This window comes from Cetorhinus maximus, chromosome 13 (genome assembly GCF_964194155.1).
Source record: "Cetorhinus maximus chromosome 13, sCetMax3.hap1.1, whole genome shotgun sequence".
In the NCBI taxonomy this organism is placed as follows: Eukaryota; Metazoa; Chordata; class Chondrichthyes; order Lamniformes; family Cetorhinidae; genus Cetorhinus; species Cetorhinus maximus.
The window spans coordinates 11,848,206-11,875,065 of NC_135891.1; the positions used below are offsets into that span (position 1 = coordinate 11,848,206).

The 26,860-nt window shown below is 41.8% G+C and overlaps 1 protein-coding gene across 1 annotated transcript; it reads right to left on the reverse strand.

The window, feature by feature from the left end:
- Window positions 1–1,707: 1,707 nt before the first annotated feature.
- pigu (phosphatidylinositol glycan anchor biosynthesis, class U) lies at window positions 1,708–24,405 on the reverse strand. Its single transcript, XM_078554936.1, has 12 exons — window positions 24,247–24,405; window positions 19,487–19,551; window positions 17,627–17,686; window positions 17,474–17,536; window positions 16,216–16,325; window positions 12,596–12,696; window positions 11,633–11,730; window positions 8,693–8,847; window positions 7,506–7,649; window positions 5,269–5,393; window positions 3,794–3,936; window positions 1,708–2,655 (listed from the first exon to the last, which is right to left on the reverse strand). The coding sequence occupies exons 1-12, from the start codon at window positions 24,374–24,376 to the stop codon at window positions 2,542–2,544; spliced, it is 1,308 nt and encodes a 435-aa protein (XP_078411062.1). The 5' UTR covers window positions 24,377–24,405; the 3' UTR covers window positions 1,708–2,541.
- Between the last annotated feature and the right edge of the window lie 2,455 nt (window positions 24,406–26,860).

A 26,860-nucleotide genomic window follows, 5' to 3' on the forward strand; every position in this document is an offset into this window, starting at 1 on the left:
CTCCCTAAATTCTGCCTGCATCCTCAATCTCATCCCTCTTTTTATCTATGTCACTGGTGCCAACAGAGGCCACACCGACTGGCATCTCCCTCCCCTCTCAGAGTGCTCTGCAGTCACTCAGAAATATCTGCGACCCTGGCACCGGGATGCAACATACCATTCCTGGATTCATGTTTGCTGCTGCTGAAACACCTGTCTATTCCCCTAACACTATTGCTTTATATCTTCCTCCTGCCCATACCCCTTGTACAGCTGAGCCAGTCATGGTGCCATGGACTAGGCTCTGGTTTCACTCCCCAGAGGAACCATCTCTCTCACCAATATTCAGAATGGAATACTGGTTGGAGAGAGATGTACACAGGGGACCCCTGCACTACCTTGTTGACTGCCTGGTAGTCACCCATTCTCTCCTTGTCTGCATATCTTTAACCTACGGGGTGACCACACCTATAAATGCGCTATCCATGAAATTCTCATTCTCGCAGATGCACTTGAATGATTACAAAAGCTGCTCAAGCTCCAAAACATGAAGGCCAAGCTGCTGCAGCTGACGACACATCCTGCACATGTGGTTGTCTAGGATATCTGAATTGTCCTGAAGTTCCCACATGGAACAGGATGCATACCCCACATGTCTGAGCTATCCTGCCATGCCCCTATTTATTAGACTAAGACTCACCAGCTACTCACCAATCAAGTGCTTTTCTTATGCTGACATCACTTAATTTTATAGACAGATTAACTGAAATGTTTTTACTTAACTCCTATTTCCTAAATATTTTAAATTTTGATTTACTGAAAATTTCAAAACTTTGTGTTGCTATCCCTCTCTAATTAATTTTAACTTTATCCTGTAAATTTGATTAATTAATTGACCACATTGTAAATGATCAAATTGGCCTTAGTTTTATGCTAATTAATTGATTTAATCTTAAAGCTGATTAATTTAAAATCATATAAAAATAAAAATTCCAGGCTTACCAGTACTGTCCAGTACTTACCATGACTACTGTCCTGGGGCACTGAGATTGGTTCTGGGCGAGATGGGACCTGTACAAGCCAGACATGTTGTACCCAGGGGCGGGGCCAATGACCTTGCAGGTTGATTTGCTAGTGCTATTGGGGAGGGTTTAACTAACTTGGCAGGAGTGTGTGAAGCAGGAGTTTAATATTAGGGAGGAAACCCAAAGTGCCACAGAGAATTGGGAGATCACATATCGTAAGAGTATGAAATACTAGGGTATTAGGTGGGGTCAGAGTAAGAGGGAATGTAATAAGGTCTGAATTAGGTATACTATGCATGTGTGTGAATGCACACAGTGCGTTAAATGAGGGTGAGTTGTAGGTGCAGAGAGCCACATGATAATATGATGTGGAGATAACGGACTAAAAAAAGGCTGTACTGGGTACTAAATATTCCGGGATACAAGGTGTTCAGGAAAGATCACTTCATGATATATCCCACTTGTCACTGCTCCTCTCTCCCGCTCTGCTTTGCTGCTCTGAGATAGAATACACTACACTTAAACAGTCTCCTGCAAAGTGCCTAATACAGTTTATACCCATTTGAACTTAATTTGGGAACAAGTGAGACATCTACCACTCATTATATTGTCATGACCAAAGCAATTTTTTCATTAGTATGAGGTGCGTGCTGAACAGTGGGAAAAGTACTCCATAACATAGGTTAATAACTTAAACTGAACATTTCAGAATCCAAAGGCTTTGATTAGCTTTATCAACAGAATCTTACAATCATTTGGAGGTGTATAGCAGAGTGTTATAACAGAAGTTTATATGGAAAAGGATATATTGTACATTTAGTTAATGATTTAGACTTGACAATTATATTTTTAGCCCATTTATTACACACTTCACCCATTTTTAGATTTCTGGCAACAAGACTAGCTCCACTTCTCAGAAGTTCGGTCAAGTCTCCCGAGTCAGATTAATAGCAGACATACGCCATGTGAACCCATCAGAAAGGACAGCCAATACTTATGTGATGCAGCCTGAAGCCAGTTACTGCTGAGCCTCCGTTGGGAGCCACCGTAAGATACGTCATATTAGAATACAGCTGGAAAGACAAACCCATCTGGACTTAACCAACATTCCACAGGAACCCTCGTCTTCAGTCACCCATTACCCAGCTAAGCGCTGCAGAGGGGAGAGAGAAACGGGAGCATATATAAACATGAACAATGAGCCATGAGCATTTGAATTCCCAGGCAAGTACAGCTCCAGTGCAATATCATGACTCTTACTGTCCAGAAATAAGTAAAAAAATTAAGGATTAACTTCCAAAAAAAACTTAAGATTTCTAAAACTTTGTTTTCAACTGACAGTACTTTGAACTTAAACTCTTGTCCTCCTGGTGCTTCAAGCACCATAAAAACAAATACATTTAAGTGATTGAATCCTGCAATCCATAGCTGTACCACAGTAAGGGACACTGATGTCCTGAGCAACAGTACCTTCCCTACAAAATAAAACAGGAGCGTGCTGGGATTTTAATGTTAATACATGGCATTAATTGGTCCCTTATTTAAGAACAACGTGGGCTTCTTTGCCATCTGGGGATTTCAAATTAAGTCCCTCGACAAGATGATACTCTCTCCGAATGTAGGCATAGAAGTAATCAGAAACCAACAGGATCTGTGGAGGAATATTAGACATTACAAACTATCACGCCACACACACCAATGTTAAATAAGCATCACTAATTATTTTATGGAACTAAAATAGGTAATGTAGCATGCACATATGGACTAGCTAAGGGCTCCTGCCATGATGGTTACGCAAGTGATTCAGAACATGCTGTAACCATTTATCCATCGACCATTAAAATAAATTAAGCGTCCTGGGGTGCTGCTCATGTCAGGCTACGGGAATACATTGTTTTATAATGTCAGAAACCTTGTATCTAACGAGGTTTAATTGCTTCGCTTTCCTCAGATCAATTTGCGATAATAGGAGTTTTTCTTGGTGTCCTGGCCAATATTTATTCCTCACCCAACATCACTAATACAGATTACCTGGTCATTGTCATATTGCTGCTGTCAGTGCAGAACGTTGCTACAGACAAACTGGCTACCACTTTTCTAATGCTGTAATTTAGAAAAAGTGTTTAATTGGTTGTAAAGTGCTTTGAGATGTCCTGTGGTTGTGAGAAGTGCTACAGAAATACAAGTTACTTTACTTTGTGGCTTTAAAGAGATGCAGCTTTATTAAAAATATATAACACATTCCATATAACACAGTCCTAATAATGTTCCTAATCACCTGCCATAGCTACCCAAACCATTGGAGCTTCACTAATGTACTGACGTACCATTTTAAGTGCACTTGTAGGCCTCAAATGTTTCCTCTTGGGAGGTGGAGGGAGGCGGAAACAGAAAGATTACTTAGCCACAGTTAAGCAAACTAAAATTATGACTATGCCTGTAAGGAGATACACAAGTACAGACCATTAGTAATTTTTTTTAAAGGGGCAATATATTTTACTGAAATACCCCAAAGTCAAGGTCAAGTGCTGCAAGAAGCTAGATATACACTTAATGGCTTTGCACAGTCACCTCTTGCCCCATTTTATGCATTAGAATTGCTGATTAGAGGCAAGCAGAATGACATTGTGCTTTTAACTTCCCCTTCTTTAACCTCATGAAGTTCCATCTACTGGCATCATTAATGGGAATCGTACCTACAATCTAGTGTCCCCATTCACACAGGCAGGACTTTTACTTTAACATTAATCCACACAGGTAAAGACACTCTGACGATCTATTATACTAACCTGTCCCACATTGAAAGCTAAGGTAATGGCGTAGTAGAAGTTGGAATTTGCACTTCCAGCATAAATCCAAAGGTGCCAGAGAACAGGGAACAGCACTGATGAAGATATCAGCATGCACGTCACTACAAAGATGTTCCGAAGGACTGAAAAATACAATTTAATTTGGTTACTTTAGTCTGGCAGATTTGTGGTATCTTCCAAGACCATGCATTGGAGCAAGGGGACAGGAAGGATGACTTCAACTAAGCTATTGTCAGTAGGAGAAGCACGTTCTCATTCCAACATTTCCTGTGTAAACAGTGTGGGAAGCAAAAGAGAATATGTTGGACTTTCATTGGGTTTCAGTTGAGTCCAAGAACTTGATGGATGTCTTAACTCTGTAGCACTAAAGGAGCAGTATGCCACATTTACTGATCAGCAAAACTCTGTTTGTCCCTGGTAGCTTAGTAGATAAGACTTTTGTCCTGATGCAGAAAATCACTGGAGGGTCCCAAACTCAAGGAGTAATCAACATTCAAGTGGCTACATTCAGGATGAGGTTCGACTCCTAATCTGTGATGAGTTAACTGATCTCGACTGCAGCATGGATATTTCTGTTGTAGTAATTCTTGGGACATGGGCATTGCTGACAAGAATGGCATTTAATGCCCATCCCCAATTGTTTTGAGAAGACAGTGGTGGGCCAATTGAGTGACTTCCAAGACAGTCAGAGGGCAGCTAAAAGTTAACCACGTTGACATGGGAATGGAATCTAGACCAGGTAAGGATTGTAGCTTTCCTTCTTTAAAGGACATTAACAAACTAGTTGGGTCTAAATGTCAATTGTACATAGTCATATTTAGTGTTCCCTGCAATTCCCCTTCGCTCTGCAAGGTCACTCTAAGATTGCTGGACAGCCGGGTACATACACATTTTATAAGGACCGCTTCTTACATGCAGCCTCCTGCATGCCTGTACATCTTCAAGGGAACTTTGATCGTGGTGACTTTTACTAATGCCAGCTCCTTTTAAAAACTGCACGGAAATTGTCACACTGCCATAATGGGATCTGAAGTCATCTTTTGTGGATTATTAAATACAGGCCTCTGGATTATTAGTCCAGTAATATAACCACTACACTGCCATATCTCCATTCATTTGATAATTGTTTGGAGTGCCCAAAGATATGGGATGGTAATAATTACCCATTGCAATGAATAGCCTCTCCTGGAAGGTGCAAATGTGTGGGTGGCAGGTAATGAGAAGCTCAGGCACCACTGTGATGCTTTCCAAGGCCATTCAGCTTGTCAATTCACCATTAACTCTTGTGCAGAAAGATATAATGGTCGCATGGGTGAGGTATTACAGCACTGCTAGCAAGGATCTAACAAAGATGTCCCTTTGAATGTTCCTTCAGCAGAAGAAAGGAGAACATTAAAGAAAAATATAAAATTATACTGTTAGTTCCAGATATGCTCCATCAATGTCATACTTACATCTGTAAAGGTGATTCCACATGGGCAGGAAGGCCATGTATAGTGCTACATCTCCTACGGTAGGGTAAGACTTAAAAATTGCAATGATTGCAAGCTGAATGAACATGAAAAACATGGGATGATCTCTGTAAAAGAAAAAAAGAGTAGCAAATCAATTGCAAACAAGTTATTAAAAAGGAAAACTGCAGATAAGGCCCAAATAGATAAGCTTATAACTTGGACATTGAACAGTCAGCACTAAACATAAGCTACTCAATAGACAACATCAGGCTTCACAAATCTGGTAGCTAATTAAAATTCAGAGTTGTATATCAAAGAACATAATTTACATCAAGGGTTTTGGTAGTCTGATCATGGCTTTTCATATTAAGTGGCCCTTTCATCAACAGAATAAATGAAAGAGGGAACATAGAGGTTTGGGATCAGATCATTTATTATACGTACAATGCAAGAGATCTCATTATAGAATTTTAAATAGAACTTTTAAAAAAGTATTGTACTCTCAGTGGGGCAGGTCAACTGGTTAAGAGGGTGACCTGATGAGCACTTCAAATACTTTCACCATTACGTTAGCCAGGATTATTAACTTACCCCAAATTACGCACAGCAGGTGTGAACTGGAATAAAAACAGAAAATGCTGGAAATGCTCAGCAGGCCAGGCGTCATCTGTGCTGCCCAATGCTGCCTGAGCTGAGTATTTCCAGCAGTATGTTTTTATTTCATATTTCCTGCATCTGTAGCATTTTGCTTTTGTAGCTGTGAACTGTATGTAAGCCATTTACTTTTTTTATATTTAATGCAACTCATTTTTAGAGTCTCCCTGTACCACACACATCAAAGCTCAGTTCAGACAGAAGGCAAGCAACTCGAATCCAAATCTCTGCCAATGCTGTTCTGTATTCATCCACTCATGCAGAAGTCAATCTGTTCTTGGCAGGGATTTTCAGGCGGTGCCCCAGCCAGAAGTCCATTGAATTGTGGCGGGACTGGAAGATTGCTGCGGTGGGCGGATGCAGAAAATCCCGCCGCTTGTGCGCTCTCCCAGGATCATCACCACTAGGAGTTGTGACAGGGGGAAACAGGATTGCCTCAGCTTCCCTAGCTATCTTCACTTCCTGACTCTGGCTAAGTGCTTCCACTGGACAGTGAGTTTTACTCAACAATATCAGAACTTGCAGGAGGAGTGCACATGCACCCTCACATGCCTGGCACATCACAAGTTCACACCAACAAATTTTCTATTTGCATTTTCCAAACTGCACTTTACACCGTTAACATTTAACAATAACATTATTTTAAAATAAAGAGTTTAGACATCTTCTATTCATGATTGCATATGAATAAAAAACACAAGACTTTACACTTCTGAATCTTAAATTAAGTTCTGTCAGTCATTCAGCAGGGCTTATTACTGAGTAGCTAGGTCACACAGACCAGGATGGTCTGGTTTCATAGCTCTCTCACCTCTGAATCAGAAGGTTCTTGGTTCAAATCTCACGAGAGACCCAAGTACAAAATTCTAAGCTCTAGTGCGGTACTGAGGGAATGCTGCACTGTCGGGAGATGCTGTCTTTTGGATGAAATGTGAAACTGAGGCCCCTTTTGCTCTCTTAGGTGGATGTAAAAGATCCCATGACACTTTTCTTTTGATGAAGGGCAGGGGAGTTATCCCTGGTGTCCTAGCCAATATTTATCCCTCAATCAACATCGCTATAAACAAAATTATCTGGTCATTATCATATTGCTATTTGTGGCAGCTTGTTGCATGCAAATTGGCTGCTGCATTCCTTATAACAACAACTATACTTCAAAAGTGCGTAATTGGTTATAAGGCTCTTTGGGATGTGCTTTGTTTGTGAAAGGTAACTATATAAAAACACAGCTTTCTTTCTTTCGAGGCTCAAGAGCGACAAACAATTGACCTCAGTGTAGTGGGCTACTGGTTGCCTACATCTGATAGCCATGTGGTAACCAAATGGAAAGTGTGTGGGGGGCTACTGGGCAAGGAGGAGACTGGGCTCAGCTGCATTTCCTCAAAGCTGAGTAGATAAGCAACAGTGATAGTCTTAGATTAACATGAATAATGGCAGCTTGGCTGAGGTACCAGAGGGATGTTAACATAAATGGAACAATCCCCCAGCAACATCTCTGAGAGGCAGGGGGTGGGGAAGCTACTGAAAGAGGCATAAAAATAGAGAACGCAATGAAAATGCTGATTTAAAAATAAAAGTTTCACCTTAATTTCACTGACAATGGAAGTGTGTAGAAGAACACGTTGATTTGAAAGACGCACACGAAAAACAAGCGAAAGTGCTCAAACATCTCAGCAAAGAAGTACCAGAAAAGACCGATGTTTGGAGTAAGATCTGGAACAGAAAGACTAAAAGAAAACAAAAAGATTTAGCCAAATCCAATGGGTTTGAAATGTTTCACAAAATCCAAACCGTGCAGGACACATTCCGGAGTCTTTCATCTCGATTTGCATGCAGTTAAGTTTCAACATCAGTTTATCAATGAAATTGCTTCGCTGAGACTACAATTAGATATTTAACTGAGTTTAAGCTCATAATCTAGACTAATTTCAGTGCAGTACTAAGGGAATGTTGTATTGTCAGAGGTGCTGTCTTTCAGATGAGTTACGGTCTGCTGCTTGTTCAAATGGAATGTAAAAGATGTACTCGAGGAGGAGAAGGGAGTTTTATACGCCATTTCAGAGAGCGTTTAAGAGTCAACCACATTGCTGTGGGTCTGCAGTCACATCAAGGCCGGACCAGGTAAAGAGGGTTTCCTTCCCTAGAGGGCGTCAGTGAAAGACATGGGTTTTTACTGCAGCCCAGTAGTTTCCTGGTCACCATTACTGATATTAGCTTTGTAATGCCAGCTTTACTTAATTGATTGAATTTAAATTTCTCAGTTGCCATGATGGGATTTGAACTCAAGTCTCCAGACCATCAGTCCAAGCCTCTGGATTACTCGTCCAGTAACATAACAGTTACAAAAAATGAGGTTTATAAGATGGTTATGTTTTGGGACCATGTCTTTAATTTAGAGCAAGATGAAGGGGGTCAGGAGACTTGTTCCGAAGTCTGCCTGACAATAGCCCTAGGTTGCATGGCTGTTTAAGATTAAGGGGGTCTCGGTTTCTTTTACTGGGAAGATGGTGTAAAATGTTCACGATTGGGGCTGCAATTTACGGGATGGGGGGGGGGTGGGGGTGGGTGGGTGCAGGAAGGATTGCACTTAATGTAAAACAAAAGTTTCATTCTGTTCCATTTCCCTTTCATCTTTAATCTGCGCCTGTCACAGCATGACACCCTTCTCTTTAATAAGGCCCTAAACTTGGACAGCAAGTCAATATTTTTTTTAAAAATGTTATCTGTGCATTTTAAGAGGTTTTTGAATTTTTTTTGAATAACAACTCACATGAAGCCATAGGTAGAGGGAATAAAACTCCACGAATTCAGCAAGAAAAACGACAAGCATACAGTGACCATCAGGCAACCCAAACACATGACTGTATACTTGAGCAAATATACCAAGAAAGTAGTGCTGTGTAGGCTCACCAATACACAGTGTTTCTGTGGCAAGAATAAAAAAAAAAGACATGAATATGTATGCATACTTTGATGAATTTCAAATCATTCCTTATTTACCTTTTTCTCTCAACTTTAATAAGAAAAAAAATGCTTTTCTTCAGATTGGCAAGAGTTTCCTAGTACTGAGCATCTGCTGGGCCCCTAAGCTCAGGTATAGTAGTTAGATATAAAATTCCCTTTAGTCTGCCCAGAAATATGGCTTAACCTCACCATCAGGAAGTAATACCAACTGCATCAGCTTACAGCATACTGGTGTGCTGTAAGCTGATGCAATTGGTACATCACTGACTCCAGCCACCAGGACTATCATTTCAGCATGGAATTTGGAATACATGTGGGGAACCACTTGAGGTTATTTTCTCACCATTTTGGAAACTCAGTTCCCAATGCACCGAAGCACCAAGGCAGGGTGTCACTATGCAATCTATGGGGCAAGTATTTTCAACGCAAAGAGCTCATTCCACTTTTTATCTCCCGCCCCCGCCGCCAAGGTAATCACATTTAAAATGTCTCATGAACTGTGCAGTCAAGACATTTATTTCAATGCAGAAGAAGCTTTGAAGGTTGTTTAAAGATATAAAAGCAATGACACCATCACTGACTGACATCAACTGTATTCGGCCTCCTACTGAATCTTTTATTTGTCCACTAACACTCATTCCCTTCCCACATTGTGCTTCAGCCATGAAGGCAAGATGGGTTGAGTTGTGAATTCCTACCTCTCCCAACTACGAAAGCAAACATTCCACTTTCAGCCTACACAAAGAAGTTTTAGCTCATAAGCCAGCACCAAAGACTAGCTTTAAGGTAACTGTATAAGCCAATTTGTTCTGTTCTTTAATAAGTAAACAATATCATCTGGTGCTTTATGTGTTCTTACTTTACAACCCACAGCAAGATATAACAGTACCTTTGTGTAAGATAAGAGGAAAGCTGATGTTTAGTTGCCTGGGAGAGACCAAACTCAGGGAATACACCATGTGGGGAGCTAGCTCTTAGGTTGGAATCAACACTCAAGTACCTCAAGCAGGTGAGCACAGTGAACAGATTCAATGTTAACGTTTCAGGTCAATGATCTTTTGTCAGAACAGGTTATCGACCTGAAACATTATTGTCGTTCCACATATGCTGCTCAACATTTCCAGTATTTTCTGTTTCTATTTCAGATTTCTAGCAACTATTGTTTGCTTTTCAACAGATTCAGGAGCTGATTGAAACTGAAAAGAAAGCTCCTTTGTGTACAGCCATGGCTCTGTTGGTAGCATGCTCACTTCTGAATCATAAGATTCAAGTACAAATCCCACTCCAAGGCTTGAACACAAAAATCAAGGCTGAAACTCAAATGTAGTACTGAGGGAACACTGCACTGTCAGAGAATTTGTCTTTCGTATGAGATGTTAAACCAAGGCCCCATCTGCCTGCTTGGGTGATGCAAAAGATCCCATGGCACTATTTTGAAAAACAGCAGGGGAGTTATCCCGGGTGTCTTGGCCAATACTTATCTCTCAATCAACATAATGAAAAACAGATCATCTGGCCACTATCGCATTACTGTTTGTGGGAGTTTGCTGAATGCAAATTAGCATTTCCTACATCACGACAGTGGACTACACTTCAAAAAGTATTCAATTGGCTGTAAGATGCTTCAAGATGTCCAGTGGTTGTGCAAATCACTATATAAATGCAAGTCTTTCTATCTTTTCTTTTTTACATCAATGAATGCCCCCTGAGTCCTCATATTAGAGGGCCAATTTATGCTCCAGACATAAATTACAGCCCACACAACCCAACACCTCACCTTAGGCTTCTTAGGCCTCAGACACTGGCAGATTCCCAAATCGATCATTGTTTATGTAGGACCCTTGTTGACGTCAGCACATCTCAGCTTGTTGTTTGACCATGGGAATGGGTGGTGTGGGGGTGGGGTAAATGTTACCTTAGCCGAGTCTGTTGCAGGCCTCAGCCAATGCCCAGGCATGCACACTTTCCAGCAGGAGTCACTGAATTTCAGGAGTAATCTGGAATTCTGACTGTTTCAGCCTCACCCAAAAAGAGGGGCCAATTGTATCAAATCCATCTTCAGGCTGACATTAGTTAACTTAGGTCAAACCTAAAATCTTCCTGGTCTGTATAGTTTAGCACCACGGCACCTAGTGCTTTTACACTGAGTGTTTAAAAAATTAAAATTCCGATAAACATTGTATTAAACATAACAATATTTCAAATTTACAATACATAACTTCAATATCCATGTGCTCAATGGGCTCTTTCACTAACTGCTATCATAGGTTCATTCTTAGTCAAACTCCTTTCACTACATGCTCGATTGACGACAGCCATGGGCTAGTTCATTTGGAAATCAGGGGGCATTAATTTTCCAAGAGCTATAGGGTATACATCCATAGTTAAATGCTCCTTTCCCAAATCACTGACTCAGGATGTGGTGCAATTCCGCAGACGCTGACAGCTTTATTGCACTCATGTAAGTGGAGATTTTTCATGGTAGGGCACGTGTCCTAGCAGGCTGTTTGACTGACGTGTGGACAACACATGTGGGCTCGATCCTGTTCTTGGCTAACTCGGCACAGTTCAGTCAATAAGCCTGCCACTGTCCTGATCTTCAAGGTGCAGACTCACTCTGCACTGTGCAGTCGTTCACTATGCCATCCAGGGGAGGGAAGGGGCTGTTTAACATAATCTTTTAGTAAAAGATTTGTTAGAATTTAATTCCTTTCTTTAATAACAAAGCATAATTAAAAATAATCACCTGTGCAAGGTATAGTAACGCCGGGGCAAACAATGCAATAGGATACAAGGATTGGTATGCAGCCAAAGCCAAAAACACTGCACTAATAAAGGCACTTCCTGAAAACAGGCAAACAGAAAACATGTCAATTCAAATCAAGGAATGCAATACACGCTAGATAATCTTTATAAAGCTGCCTTAAGGAACAATGTATTGCATGTAAAGACAAGAGACAAGCCAGTGTTTTGCATATAATCTTTCAAAGGATACTGAGCAAGAGATTGCATGTGAAACAACATCTACCCAAGTTGCTACAAAGAGCAGCATTTTTGGTTTCAGATTTCTATTTACCTTATCGCTGATAAGTGTTTCAGTAATGGAACAGTTTATATCAAAGTACAGTATTATATTATCTTCAAATATTTTTCTCATGCCAGTTTTTCCACCTTTCCTTCTGAAAGCACTTACTTCTTCCTAAGCTACAGGTCCCATGGGTACTGGCTGATCTTCAGGAGCTCACCCAACTGACCATTCTTCACTTGCAAGTGCTGGTTGTGGAAGGCATCAGAGATCAGCCCAATCCACTTGATCTGGTGTCCCCGAACAGACACATCCAGCAAATGTACCTAAGTGGGAGCCCTGGTTGACCTTCCCATCCCAAACACAGGAGCATGAAGACCAATTGTTGCACCAGCAAAGATGTGGTAACACAGGAGGGACTAGGAATTGAAATTCTCCACCATGTAGCTGGATGCTACAGTGGGTAGCACCTTTACCCACCTTCCCCTCAGGAGTGGCTCTTTTCCAATATTTCATGAGTAACTGGAGACAAATCTTTCTCTGCAGCAAATTAACACAGAATCAAATGAGACTTCTTCCTCTGTCTCTGCAACTCTGCAATCACCAAAAACAGACTGATGCTTGGCAAATGAAACGGACATAACATACCATTTGTTTTGGAACAAAGAAGTAAGCAAGCCTCACCTTTCACAGTGGCCAAAACAAAAATTGCAATAATTGCATTGTTGATGGCACAAGTAGATTTTGCCACGCAGGTAAGCACAGTGAATGGATTCAGGAGATAACTGGAACAGAACAGAAAGTTCTCTTTATGCATCTCATTTTGTAATGACTGCAAGGGACAGAGCTCATTGCATCTACCAGTGATATGCACAGAGCAAAGATGGCAGACATCCTTATTGACTAAGCAGTGACCATCAGTTGTTCGTTCTTTGGTTGACATGTAACTGATCCAAAATCAGTACAGACTACATTACCTTGAATGCAAAGTTGTATCTGATGTTTTCTTGCTTATGCTATTGATTATGTGAAATGTATTAAAAGCCAATTTGATTTTCTGGGCCTTCTTCCAGTCAATTGGAATATTGCATAAACTAAGCATGTTGCTTCAGAGAACAAAGTCATGGCAAAAAACAATATATACAAGTGCCAAGTTCTCGCTTTTGAACCATATTTTATTATTCTTTTCAATCTAGACGCTGAAGGTATGATGGTCTATATAAAGAAGCAGAAAGCAAGCTGTTAAACCCAAAACACAGGAGTAGGATTAAGCCATTCAAACTCTCGAGCCTTTTCCACCATTCAGTTAGATCCTGGCTGTACTGTATTTTAATGCCATTTACTTGACTTGGTCCAGTCACCTTTAATACTCTTGCCTAACAAAATCTATCAACCTCCCCTCCCACAGTCTGCCTTCATTGGTGCGAATGATATCAGAAGCACGTAGCAGGATTAGTGTGAAAAAATAGTCACCAAATGAAAGAGAGAGTTAAAGTTGTAAAACATCAACTAGAGATTGAAAGTACTGGTTTATTGAACAGAAGGACTAACAACTGCCCTTTGCTGCTCAGTCATTAGCCAGTAGAAAACCTGACATAACTGATCCCAAAAGGGCTGGTTAACACTCAACCTCCTGCACATCCCTATCTCGAGGCTTCCCCTCTCTCATATGTAAAATGCATGGATGTGTTCTCAATTTCTCTCTCACAAAATGTAATTTTTCTCACACAGAGTTATCATTTCAAACATAAAACTGTTTAAAATGCAAGATGTTTTGATCAATCTTTTCACAATTTTAAAGATAATGCACACTTGGGGGGCGGCAAACGATGCTCTCCCCAACTTCAGTTTGGAGATCCTGCACTCTGTACCTCCAACACCCCCTCTCCACACCTCAGAAACCTCTTTAGCTGGCAATAGCCCTGAAGGAGTAACCACGTACACATGCATTTTAATTTGCATGTATATGTAATACAAAAACTGGAAAATAACAGACCATATAATATTATTACCTCACAGCTTGCACACGAGGATGCATTAACACACAGGATGTGTTGCAATGCGTTCCACTGCAGTAGTCCACGTGAGTAGACATGCTACGGCCGTCACTGGCATGCCAGGCCTTTTTCTAAAAAGAGTTAATTACGGGGCCTCAAAGTATTAAGAAAAGAGTCATAAATGCTTGAGCTTGGTAAAGGTTTGGGCAGCGGACATGGACAGAAGTAATTAGAAAGTTAGTTTTTTCTAAAAGAAAGATGCTCAGGTATCAGAGTTGACTTGCAACAATGAGATTCCTTACGCCTTCGCTCATAAGCCGTCTCTTGACGAGGTGGGGTGCAAAGGAATAGTCAGGTTAGGATTAAAGCATTGGGCAGACAGTGGAGTGAAAAATGTAACACGGACAGGAAGTAGAGGTTGGGCGATGAGGCAGCTGAATGAAGAAGAATGGGTGCAAAAGGCTGAGGAATGGAATGCTTTCTGTTTAATGTTATCTAGCAACTGGAGCAAAAAAAAAATATCCGGGTGGCGGGAGAGTGCGCAGCCAGGAGCACAGACATGCCACAGGCTGCGTCCAAGAGTGGAGACTGGCGAATAATCCATTCTGTGCAACACAACATGTCATTGTACATAGCCACCTTACCTCTTCTGTCAAGATTCCTGGGATGAGGGGTTATCTTATGAGGAAAGGTCGAACAGTTTGGGCCTGGGTCCACTGGAGTTTAGAATGAGAGGCGATCTTATTGAAACATACAAGATCCTGAAGGGACTAGACAGGGTGGATGCTGGAAGGATGTTTCCCCTTGTGGGGGAGACTAGAACTAGAAGACAATGTTTAAAAATAAGGGGTCTCCCATTTCAGAGAGAATTTTTTTTCTCCCAGAGGGTCATGCGTCTGTGGGACTCTCTTCCCCGGAGAACGGCGGAGGCAGGGTCATTGAATATTTTTAAGGCAGAGGGAGATAGATCCTTGGCTAATAACGGAGTCAAAGGGTATTGGGGTTAGGCAGGAAAGTGGAATTGAGGCCACAATCAGGTCAGCCATGATCTTACCAAATGGCGGAGCAGGCTCGACAGGCCGAATAGCCTATTCCTACTCCTAATTCGTATATTCGTGAAGAGCACTGCAAGAATAATGGGAGGCCTGGCAGCACAGTGGAGGCAAAAGGATCGATGGAAAGAGAGAGAGAGAGAGAGAGAGCAAATGAATGCACTGTGAGAAAAATGTGATATTTAAAAAAAAACAAGGAGTGACATCACAGGACAGTAGTGCAATGGCAGCAGAGGCCACAGCAAAGCAGGAGAGGATTTAAGATATGTAAACAATGCAGCGACAGCAGAGACTAGAGCAGCGCAGGACTCAAAAGTGGGCTATAAATCATCAAAAAAAATTCACCGGATAGCAGGTAGGTGGTTGGTCAGTGAGTACCGCAGCTTTATTTTTGCTCTTTAAGCTAGGGAGGTATGTCAGGGACCTGTAGCCCTACTATTACTATATCAAATTAATAAATGAGATAAACTTTTCTCCTGTATGTCTTTGATAAATCTTTAGTTACTTCTGTTAAGCTTAGTTGGTCTAATAAATAGAGGCATGGCAGGACATCTCAGTTCCACGCAATGCACATCCGTGCCTTATGGTAACTCCTGGACAACCACATGCTCAGAAAGTGTCATCAGCTGGAGCAGCTCAAGTTACAGTATTTGGAGTTGAAGTAGCTGTTGGCATCGGGAGGAAAGGTTGGATAGGCTGAAGTTGTTTCTTTGGAACAGAAGAGGCCAAAGGGAGGTTTAATTGAAGTGTGTAAAACAATGAAGGTCCTCGATAGAATGGATAGGAAAGACCTATTTCCATTAGTACAGAGGTCAAAAGCCAGGGACGTTGATTTGAATGAATTGGCAGCAGGATTACAGGGGGGGGTTGAGGGGAAATGTTTTCACCTACACTGCAGTGGAGGCCTGGAGTGAAAAGTCTGGAAAGAGGGACAGAGGCAGAAACACTCATTACATTAAAAAAAAACATGGACATGAACTTGAAGAACTGTAACTGCAGGGATACAGACTGAGAGTTGTGAGAAGTTGGATTAGGTGGGATTGCTCTTTTAAGGCTTGCAGATACCTGATGGGCCAAATGGTCTTCTTCTATGCTGTAAAAGTTTCTATGTTGCCAAGTAGGGTGCTAATGCCGGTCAGGTTTCCCAAACTCTGTCACGCTGTACAAACACACTGTGCCACGTGGTCATGCTAAGTGACCATACCTCAGCACAGATATCACAGTACTGATAATGGCAATGTGCTTTCTTACTTACAACAGTGCTACCTTAAGAGGGATATGATACATTTCTTTAGGAGTCCTGACCAGCGTGATGACATCGGGAGCGTATTTCTGGAATTCAAAAGCAATCCGCTGTTTTCTAAACTGAGAAATAAAAATTACATTGAAAAAAATGCAATGCTAAGTTTATAATTTGATTCTACACATTTAATTTAGATTGTCTTTAAATTATATTCTCTCCTGAGCAGCGAGCCCTAAATATTCTCACTGCCCTTATGAAATGTGCAGCTGTTAAATATTAAGACATTATGCTCTGTGACAGCAACACCTCTAACACAAAGAATAAAAGGATTTTCACTTCTCCTCTGCCTCCCCAATTTCATTGTCTCTTCTCTCGAAAGCACACACTCATGCTGGAGCAGAGTTCCACAGCTCTCTGGTAACTTGCCAAGGTGGCTATCCTGCATGAGTACACCATGGTAATGTGCACTGCCAAGCTATTTGACCATATGGGGCATCACAGCTGAGCTCAATCCTATTCTCATTCAATATACAAATCCACTTACTTCTCAGTGAAGTCATTAGATAGTAGTTGGAAAACCAGTAGATTACTTTCCCTAGCCCAATTATCGAACCACCCCCAGTTGAAATCAGCAAAGACTTGGGAGCTTACCAGCCTGCATAACTTTAATGTCATGCTGCATATTGCATTTATGCAGTAATCCTCTGGGAACTCAGTTTTTTACATTTGTTTTAACAGATATGTAAACTGCTTTCAAATTCCTCTGACCAATAAAAGGATCTGGTTACATAAATACTATCAATTCACAAAATTAATTTGTGCAACCCAGTACTCATTCTCACCCATGACTGTGGGACAAACATCTCCTGTTACGACACATCACTAGTTTGCCAGAAAAAGGTCCTGCTTGGGTCAGCACTTTTAGAAGCTGAGGACAGAAACTGCTAATTTGTACATCTTGGTACTATAATCTATTAAAAGTTCATTTAGCAAAAATATGAAAGAATGTACAAAAACCAATTTAATTTTGTTTTATAAAGGGTAGATGGTCTTTCAAAGCTTTTGAACATAAAAATTGCAGAATGATGAATGACTGCCTGGAATGGGAATCTATGCTACCATGTGATTTGGGAAGGTTTCTTCTGTGGAGGAATATATGCAACAGGTGTGAATGGGAAAGGTTTTGGTTCTATCTATAAGCAATACAAGTAACACGGGCAGTGTCACCATGAGAGGCTTCATTGCTGGATATTAATTACAATTTTCTTACCACAACTTTGTTGAAATCATCAGCAGCCATATACAGTGCAACAGCAGTTATAATATCCATTGCCTGTGGAAATAAAATTCATCCAGTGTCAAAGATCTACACAAAAGCATTTAAAAGGGATGTAAACAAGTAGCTTCCAATCATATTACTTACCATAAAGACAAACTCTGCATAATCAATAAGGAAATGAAAGAGGTATAAAATAAGAGGTGTCTGTAAAATAAAACAAACAATATACGAAAGGCTTAATATTTGCAAGGTAGATTTTCACCAAACAGAATGCAGCCGTAAAGACAGCAACATTTCTAGGAATATTTCAGTAGAAAACGGGGTCCCCAGTTTCCAATGTTTTTGCTAGAGGGCAACAGAATGAAATAACTGACAGACGAGGAGGATTTTAGGGCAGGTCCGGCTCGAATAAACATTGTTACTGTAGTTAAACTGACAAATCGGGAACTCACATTTACTGGAGTACCACATCTCTCAGCCCAATGGACTCGAAAAGTTCTTTTACAATGATGCCTTTTAGTATGGATCGTGGAAGACAAGCAGCCCAACAACCCACCCTCCCACGTTGACACTGCTAACCCCGTCTCTCTCAGGCCAGTGGCAGGATCGTAGACACGTGAGAAAGGCCAGCAGGATGAGAGGGGGATATTTTGTAGTGTACTGGTGCGCAGATACTGATTGTTTATGAGTTAAACAAATATCAGTGTAAAAGCACTGTAAGCAATCAAATCCACTGAAGTAGTTGGTTGGACCGTGCTCTGCCTGATAGGAGCGAGCTCCCCTGTTAAACTTCAAGAGACATGTGGTCTGTAAATGCCTGTTTCTCTCTGATATCTTATTCAAGTGGCCATTATTAAGGTGAGAGCCTTGACAGCAAGTGTTAGCACTTCTTAGACTGCTGGGATCAATCCTATAACCTTAACCAACATCTTCAAACACATTATTTGCAGCAATGATCACTGGATAGTGATGAGGGCTCTAGCTGATTGCCCTTCTTTCCCATAGCCCAAGGATGTAATGTTATTTTCAATCTCTACTACTACTTTAGCTGAGATCAACGAATACTGATATTGAGCTGGATGGTTTCTGTGCCTATATGGCTCAGTTACATGCATGCAGTGCCTTTATCATGAACTGAACTACTACGGGATCTCCAAAAGGGTTATTTTACATAACTAAAAGCACCAAAGTTTCATTGTGCTTTCAGTACAACAGCTCTCCAAATCCCAGTGTAAATGTAACAGTCAGGTTTACTTGTCATATAGGCCAGTGCTCAAAAGTAAACCTGCAAGAGCACAATAAGGAAGCACTCTTGCCGAGTCAGAACGTTGTGTTTTTCAAGTCCAACTCCAGATATTTGTGTACATAGTGCAGCACTTCTTGAGTACTGCCTAGACTGTCAGATGTGCCATCTTTTAGTCAAGACATTAAATCGAGGCCCCAACTGCCTGCTCAGGTGGATGCAAAATATCCTGTAGCACTAGTCAAAGGGCAGCAGGGGGAGTTACCTGGTGTCTTGGACAACATAGTAACACTTAAAACAGATTACCTGGTCATTATCATATTGCCGTTTGTGAGAGCCTGCTGTGTAGAAATTGGTCGCCATGCTTCCTAGTATAGTGACTAAACATCAAAAGTACTTCATTGACTGTAAAACGTTTTTGGACATTCCAAGGTTAGGTAAAGCACTATATAAATGCAAGTCTTTCTTTGGTCCTCGGTAAAAGACACTGCAACACTGAACACTAAAAACTAACTTTCCAATGCATTATGTGTACACAGTTTTGCTAAATTTGGAGGAATCCCAGACAAGAAACAGGAAGAATCGCACCATAATGTGCGCAACGGAATATCATAACACGTTCACTAGTGCACTGCAGTGCCGCACTCCCTTGGTTCTATCCCCTGCTATTGGTTTAACCATCAATAGATTCATGTCGAACCCCCGTGTCATACCATTGCCCAAGATGAACAGAAACACACGGCTGACAATATCATACTTACTTCATGGTACACGTTTCCAGAATATGGGGACACTCCTAGATCCAGCAAAGAAAGCCCTTCCACGACTAAAACATAAAGGAAACAAACATTACAGTACTTAACCGAGCTGCAAAACACAAAACCAGACGAGGAACTGTTTTTTGAAGATAACATTAAAAATCTCTAATAGTCTGGGGGCTTTTGCTCCATTTTAAAATGTTCAGAAACCTTCCATCAAAATGCATTACTCAGGATCAGGAAAAGCAGTTTTAGTTACAATGCAGAGAAAAATAGGAAAGCAGCAGTTGGTAGCTCTGCTCAACGCAAATGCACAATTCTAGCTGGAAAGGGAGCGTGCCTTATTTTCCAATCTTTTTAAAATTAAACTGCAGGAAGAATTTCAAAGCCCTGACGATATTGCAGAGGAGATTCACAACATGATACCAGAGACGAGGGACTGCAGTTACGTAGAGACACTAGAGAAGCTGGGATTGCTCTCCTCACTGCAAAGAATGTTAAGGGCAGTGGGAATAGAGGTGTTCAGAATTACAAAGGGTTCTGATAGATTAAATAGGAAGAAAGAGTTAGCACTAGCATGAAGGTTGGCAACTGGGAACATAAAAATAACTGGCAGGTTAATCGGAGGGGAGATGAGAAGAATTTTGTTTTTTTTAAAACACAGCATGTTATGCTCTGGAGAACACAGCCTAAAGGGTGGTGGAAACAGGTTCAATAGCACCAACTTTCAAAAGAAGAATTGGATGAATAGGTAAATAAGAAAAAATTGCAAAGCTATGTGGAAAGATCGGGGCGTGAGATTAATTGGTGATTCTTTCAACCCAGACATGATGGGTCAAATGACCTCTTTCTCTGCTATATAATTCAATTATTGGCTTGTAACTAACCCCAACTATTCACTAATTTCCATAAAATGATGAGATTAAAATTCCAGAAGCAAGGCACTCCTGTCATCCTGGCAAAGCTGCCATTTTCAAAGCAGGAGGGTTGAATGAACCATAGCTGAGCAGCCTTACCTGAAGGTTCACGATAGTGCTCAACACTCCAGCTAAGATTTTTTAATCGCCTTTTCAACTTTCTCCCTTCCTCTTCTGAAAGCCTTGAATTGTACCGAGTTCCACAACACTGGCAGCCTTTAGGCACCTTATCCGAGTGATGGGCCATTTTCACAGGTGACCCTACACAGAGAGCTGGCAAACTATTTGCAGTGGGCATCACTGTCAAATTGCATCCTCCTCTCGTTTTCACCTAACCTCAATTCAAAGGCAGCTTCTGGCAAGTCACTTGATAGCAACCAGGAGCTGGGACCATGGTTGATTTTAACCTTCATGAGCTAGCTATGGCTAAGATCAACTTTGGCGCAAAAATACCAGAAAATTATTTTAAAATGAATTTTGAAATTAGGCGAGTACATCTATCAGATGGATAAAAATGATACAAAGCACCTTTTTAACAATCAGTGTTCAGCCTTTGAATTTCCTTCCACTGGCGCTAAGTCATGCAGACCAGGAAGGTCTTCAATTCAATCCCTGGCCTGCAATGGTTCAGTTTGCATCTGCCAGGGTCACCAGAGTCAGCTTTATCACGCTAGGTTAGCAAGTGAAAAAAATTGGGCCAAGGCTCTGTTCCTGATGGCAGTGTTGTTGGTGGAAATGCATGAATGTAACGCGGAGGCACGACTGAGTGCAGCTGCAATGGACTTCTCAGTCGAAAGAGAATGAATGTGCAAGTTAAATAAATATCACCACGAACTAACAACTACCTTTGCTTGCACGTGGAAATCCCTGAACACAGCATTTAACTGGAAATTGTTCACTTCATCGTCCATGCTCTACTGCTTGGTGTGAGTGTGCTTATGACAATGGAACTGTGCAACTTGACTCGGTGCTGATGTTGCCAATCGCTGCGTCAAACTCCAATTATAACAGTTCTTCTGGATGTTATAGTATGGTCATCTTTCTAAAAGACTGTTCTGGACTTTTCTGTAAATCCCAATGTCACCTATGCAGTCAGGTCGCCTAACAGCAGTTTTTTTTTGCCCTGTTTTCATAAATCAGGAGAAAATTTATATAAGCCCTCTTAATTTGACATTTAAAAACTGATGAGGAACATGCATCCTGAATCTGGCAAACAGTCGAATTGTAGTGCTTAATGAATACTTGTTAGATGTTCACAGGTGGGTTTGTGTTGCAGGGCTTGTCTTGCTCACCAATCTGAAATTTACAGTGTTTATCACCTATTCCCAAAGACAATTTCAATGTTCTAATGAGTTCGGCATCTTGTACCAAAATGATAATTACCTAAATTGATTAACTTTGATATTTGACCCTTAGCACCCAGTTATCTTCAATGAACAGGGGTGGGACGGGGCAGGATAAAAGGCTTCACCTAAGCAGTTAGAAATCACATTCACAATACATACTCGTCTCTTGAAGTCTAAGCCACTACTCACCACATAATCTAGGCCCACATCAAACCTTCAGATTCACTAACAATTCTTTTTACCCTTTCTCCCCAAAATAAAATGCATAATTTCTGTTATGGTACCTAATAAGTTAGATACTAAATACTGAAAAGGGAGACCCCTCACATCTTAATACATACACAACTTTAGTACTCATTATCAGATGTGACGTTCACCTAATAACACCATTTCGAATATCTGCTATTTCAGGGAAACTTTAGATCTAAGGAGTATTTTGTTGTAATTAATGTAATCTTAGCGCAAATAGCAAAGTAAATACTGTATATCCTTAAAAAAAATTGTTGCGTTTAATGCAAAATTTACAGATGATGCCAAATTTGATGCAGTTAATACAATGAAAGGTGAGGAAAGTGGCTGGAGGACTTAATTGTTTATTGAAATGTGCAGGCACATTCAATGCAGATAAATGTTCACTGAGTGACAAGGGCCACACAGAAGGATTACTAGATAATGGAAAAATGTCAAGCAAGATGGATCACAAAATAAATTTCAGGGCATGATACACTCAGTATCTTTACCAAAGGCTGGGAATAAAGTCATTTTCCATGAATTTTCCTTCAGGTTTCGGCTAACAGATTTTCCAATGTCTCTGTATTATGCCGTTAATTCTTAAAGATATAACCATCAATGCTGCCTGTGCTAATATATCCAACTTCTAATCAACCTTTGCCTCGTCAGCCAAATTCCCCCAGTACTGTTGAGCACAAGGTTGACATATTGACACACAATCCAAAATAATCTACTTATAAAACGAATAGGTCTGTCAGAACCTACAAAACCAAAGCTGGCATATAAACGCTTAAATGTGATTAAAACCAAGATAAACAGAAAAAATGTAATTATGAGATTAATCACAATTAACTTTTATAAAGCACTTGACAGCCCTGCTAATGACTTCATTCAGCATTTCAAACTGCCTCCTCCACAACCAACAACCAATACTTCATCCGAGTGTTGCACAGCTCAAAAATGCCCTTCACTAAAACAAACCAAGGTTGCAAGGGCAGGGTCAGAAACTGTACTGCTGGGAGCTTTGTAAATGTTCTAAACTCGACACTGGCAGCTTGAACGACTTGGTAGTTGGTGCAGGCTCCATCCACACAATATAGAAACTGAGCACATAATTCAGGCTAACAATCTAATACAACACAAATGTAAAATGCTTTGCCTATTCCTGTGCATCATCGGATGTCCTCACCAATAAATTTCACCTCTGAGGTATAAAGTTATGGATTCAAGTCCAACTCCAAAACTGGAGCAGAAAACTGTAGGTAGACAATCCAGTGTAGTACTGAGGAAATGTTGCATTGTCAGAGCTGCTGCCTAGATGTTAAACTGAGGTCAGTGTGCTCTCTCAGGTGCATGTAAAGGATCTCACGTTGCTCTTTCAAAGAAGAACAGGCAGGTTCGCTCCGATGTCGTGGCCAATATTTATCCCTCAATCAACATCACAAAGAAAGGTTATCTGGTCAATAGCACCATTGCTGTTTGTGAGAGCTCATTGTGTACAAAATGTCTGCTGCATTTCCGACACTACAGCAGTGACCACACGCCAAAAGTACTTCACTGGCAGTAAAACATTTTGGGCCGCCCCGAGGTTGTGAAAGGTGCTACACAAGCACAAAAGTTAGCACAACAAATTGATCAAGTTGGCCATACATCACATTGCTGTCCATGAAATCGTGCAAAACAAGCTAGCTGCAGCAGGTGCCTGCGCAAGGGCCACTACATCTCAGAGCCAGTTATTACATGGAATAAGACCATAGAAAGATGTGATGAGGAGCTGTTTAAATGCAAGACTTAAGCAGCAAATTTGATTCTCCCAGCTACACTTTACTGAAATCTGAGCAAGAACAATGGAATGTGTGTGTATATATACACACACACATATATATATATACACACACACATATATATATACATATATATACACACACACACACGTATATATATACATATATATACACACACACACATATATATATACATATATATACACACACACACATATATATATACATATATATATACATATACACACACACATATATATATACATATATATATATACATATATATATATAACATACATTACACATTAAATATATGAAATGGTGAATGTTGCTGGCCATGAATTGGTGATTTTTGCAGTTTAATTGCAAACCCCCTCCCCCTCCCCCTCAGCACTGAACTGACAATCAAAGCCCCTGAGCCCATCCATACTGACAGGGAGACAGCTGCACGGGCCGAGTTAGTAATAAATATCACATATAAATACCTCGCTTCCAAGAATTCAGAGGCGATACCACTTCCACTCGCTCCGAAATAAACTCCGCCAGCGAAGAGCGGAACAGCACAGCCCTGACCGTCACGGCCACAATCAGCACCAACACCAAGGAGGCAGCCATTGTCCCAACCACCCGGTGGTGGTGGTGGGGGGGAGGCGGGGCGTGGAGTGGGGGGGGGGGGGAAGAGAGAGAGAGAGAGAGGAAGCGGACGTGACGTCAACCCCGCCGGGCACCTCGGGCGTTGTAGTCCCACCTTCGTTTCGCCGCACGGACTACAAGGACCGTGACGCACCGCGCACAGCCTGACGCCAGCCAGGAGGAGCTGCTCAGGCACGGGGGGTGGAGGTGGAGGCGGAGGCGGCCTTGCTATCCCTCTCTAGTAGTACCTGCTGCTTCCCACACCCTGGCCGAGTTAGTTTAAATTCTTCCCAATAGCACTAGCAAATTGGCCCGCAAGGAAATTGGTCCGGGCTCTGATTAGGCTGAACCCGCCTGGTCTGTACAAGGCCCCGTCTGCCCTAGAATTGGTCCCAATGCCCCAGAAATCTAAAGCCCTCCTTCCTGCACCATCTTTCCAGCCCTGCATTCATCTGTCCTGTCCTGTCCCTCTTTTATCTATACTCAGGTGTGCGTGGTACCGGGAGTAATCCAGAGATTACTACTTTTGAGGCCCGGCATGCTTATTTTCTAATTCTGACTGCGGGGCTGCATCACTCGCTTCATCTGTGCTGCTCGTACCAACGTGGACCACGACTGCTGGCTGTGCACCCACCTCCCTCAGCTACTCAAGTCACGTCCTTGCTTGACCCTGGCACCAGGAAGCCACGTGCCATCCTGGATTCACGCCTGCGGCTGTAGAAACGCCAGCCCGTTACCCCGGACTATCAAATCTCCTATCGCGTGTATAATGATTCCATTCCCAGAATTTGGGATGGGGCTCAGTCACCAGCCCTTGTGGTGGGTAACTTTCCCCCTGCCCATTCACGCTTCCACCGGCAGAACAAAACCACCTGAATTTGGGCCCCTGTAATTTCAATGTCAGCAATGCTTCCTGCAAACTGAAGGTGTCCTCAGCATTTCACTCTGAAGACGGAGAGGAGACGCTGTTTCAGTCAGACTTCTCTGTGGTATTTGATGGCTTCCTCACACCTTTTGCGAATTGTTTGCCGATCCTAATGATCATAATTAGTGTTTAGAGAGTAGATTATCTCTTGCACTTTACACCTCCAGAAACGCCACAGAATTTCCAACGTTCTGACAGTGACTACACTTCAAAAGTCTTTCATTGGCTGTAAAGAGCTTGGGATGTCCTGAGGTAACGATACATAAATGCAAGTTTGTTTCAGTTTGGGATTTGGTTATTTCCAACATTTTAATTTGGTGTTGGTGAAGTTGAGGACTCCCTGAAAGCAGAGATCTGCCTCAGGGAGCTGAAGAATTCAAAAGTCATAATTAAATATTTTCAAAAGCCGAAAAAAATGTCCACGCATCAGAATCAGTTGCCTGAACATCTGGCTGGTGTAAATTCTGTCCAAACATTTTTATCTTTTTTTAATTAATATCGGAAACCTCATCCCACCCTTGGATGAGGTTTCCTCAAAAAGGCAAAGGCCGCCTGGCCGATTCGCCCACCCGCCAACCGTAACGTTGGACGGGCAGTGAAAAATCACCGTCGATTACTACGTCACTGGCTTTCACAGTCCTTTTAATTGTTGGTGGGCCCGCTGCCGACTCTCGCGCGTGCCCGCCGACCGAAATATTGCGCGAGTGCGCGATGACGTCGGATGCTCGCCTGACATCATCACGCGCTATTTCATGCTCGAGCGGGTCGGGTGCGCATCTACACGCCGAGCGAAAAGTTCTGCCCCATAAGACAATTGAAGGGGTGTTTGAAATTCCAAGAGCAAAATGAACACTAAAAAGTGACACCCAGAAAAGAGAATGTCAGTATTTCGGCCATTTGATCAAAGCTTAAAATCTACAGGGATCTCTTCCAGAGGGCAAAGTGAAGAGTGGCAGAAAGAGGGGGGCAAGCTAGGCGTAGATGGACGATGGCTGTCACAGAGCGGTTGCGGACGAGCTAAAGTGGACACGTGAGGGTGGCGCAAGACAGACGAGTGTGACAGACCATGACAGCAGATCTCCTGGTGGGAGTAGCTGCAAGCAGCAGCAGCATCTTGGTATATTTGACTGAGCAGCCAATCAGCCCCGAGATCACAGCCACAGGCAGTTCAGGATTATATCAGGTACAACTGAGGGCTTTAGGGTTGTGGATATAGCTAGTTGCTGATATGCGAAATGGGCAGCCAGAGGGGCAAAACGCTGAGTTAGAACCCACCCCCACCCCACCCCACATTAAACAGAGGGCATTGTGGAGCATTTGTTGTGCTGCACAGTGTTCCTTTTGGAGGTTTGTGGTCAGGGTGAGCAAAGAAGGATAGGGAGACTGTCTAGTGTGTTATCCTACCTTGTCCAGCTACACCAAGTAGGAGCCCATATTGCCCCATACTCAGAGAGGACAAACTCCCAATGCATGCTTAAACATACAAAGAGCATGCCAGGAGTGCTCAAAGTGAAAATCTACCTGAGGGCTCAAATCTTTGA

Excerpts from the sequence above, each read along its gene's own strand:
- pigu (XM_078554936.1), bottom strand. The coding sequence starts at position 24,376 with ATGGCTGCCTCCTTGGTGTTGGTGCTGATTGTGGCCGTGACGGTCAGG. Across the intron at positions 17,537-17,626 it reads ATGCAGAGTTTGTCTTTATG|GCAATGGATATTATAACTGC; the intron begins GTAAGTAATATG and ends TTATTTCCACAG. Across the intron at positions 16,326-17,473 it reads ATGATTTCAACAAAGTTGTG|TTTAGAAAACAGCGGATTGC; the intron begins GTAAGAAAATTG and ends TTTATTTCTCAG.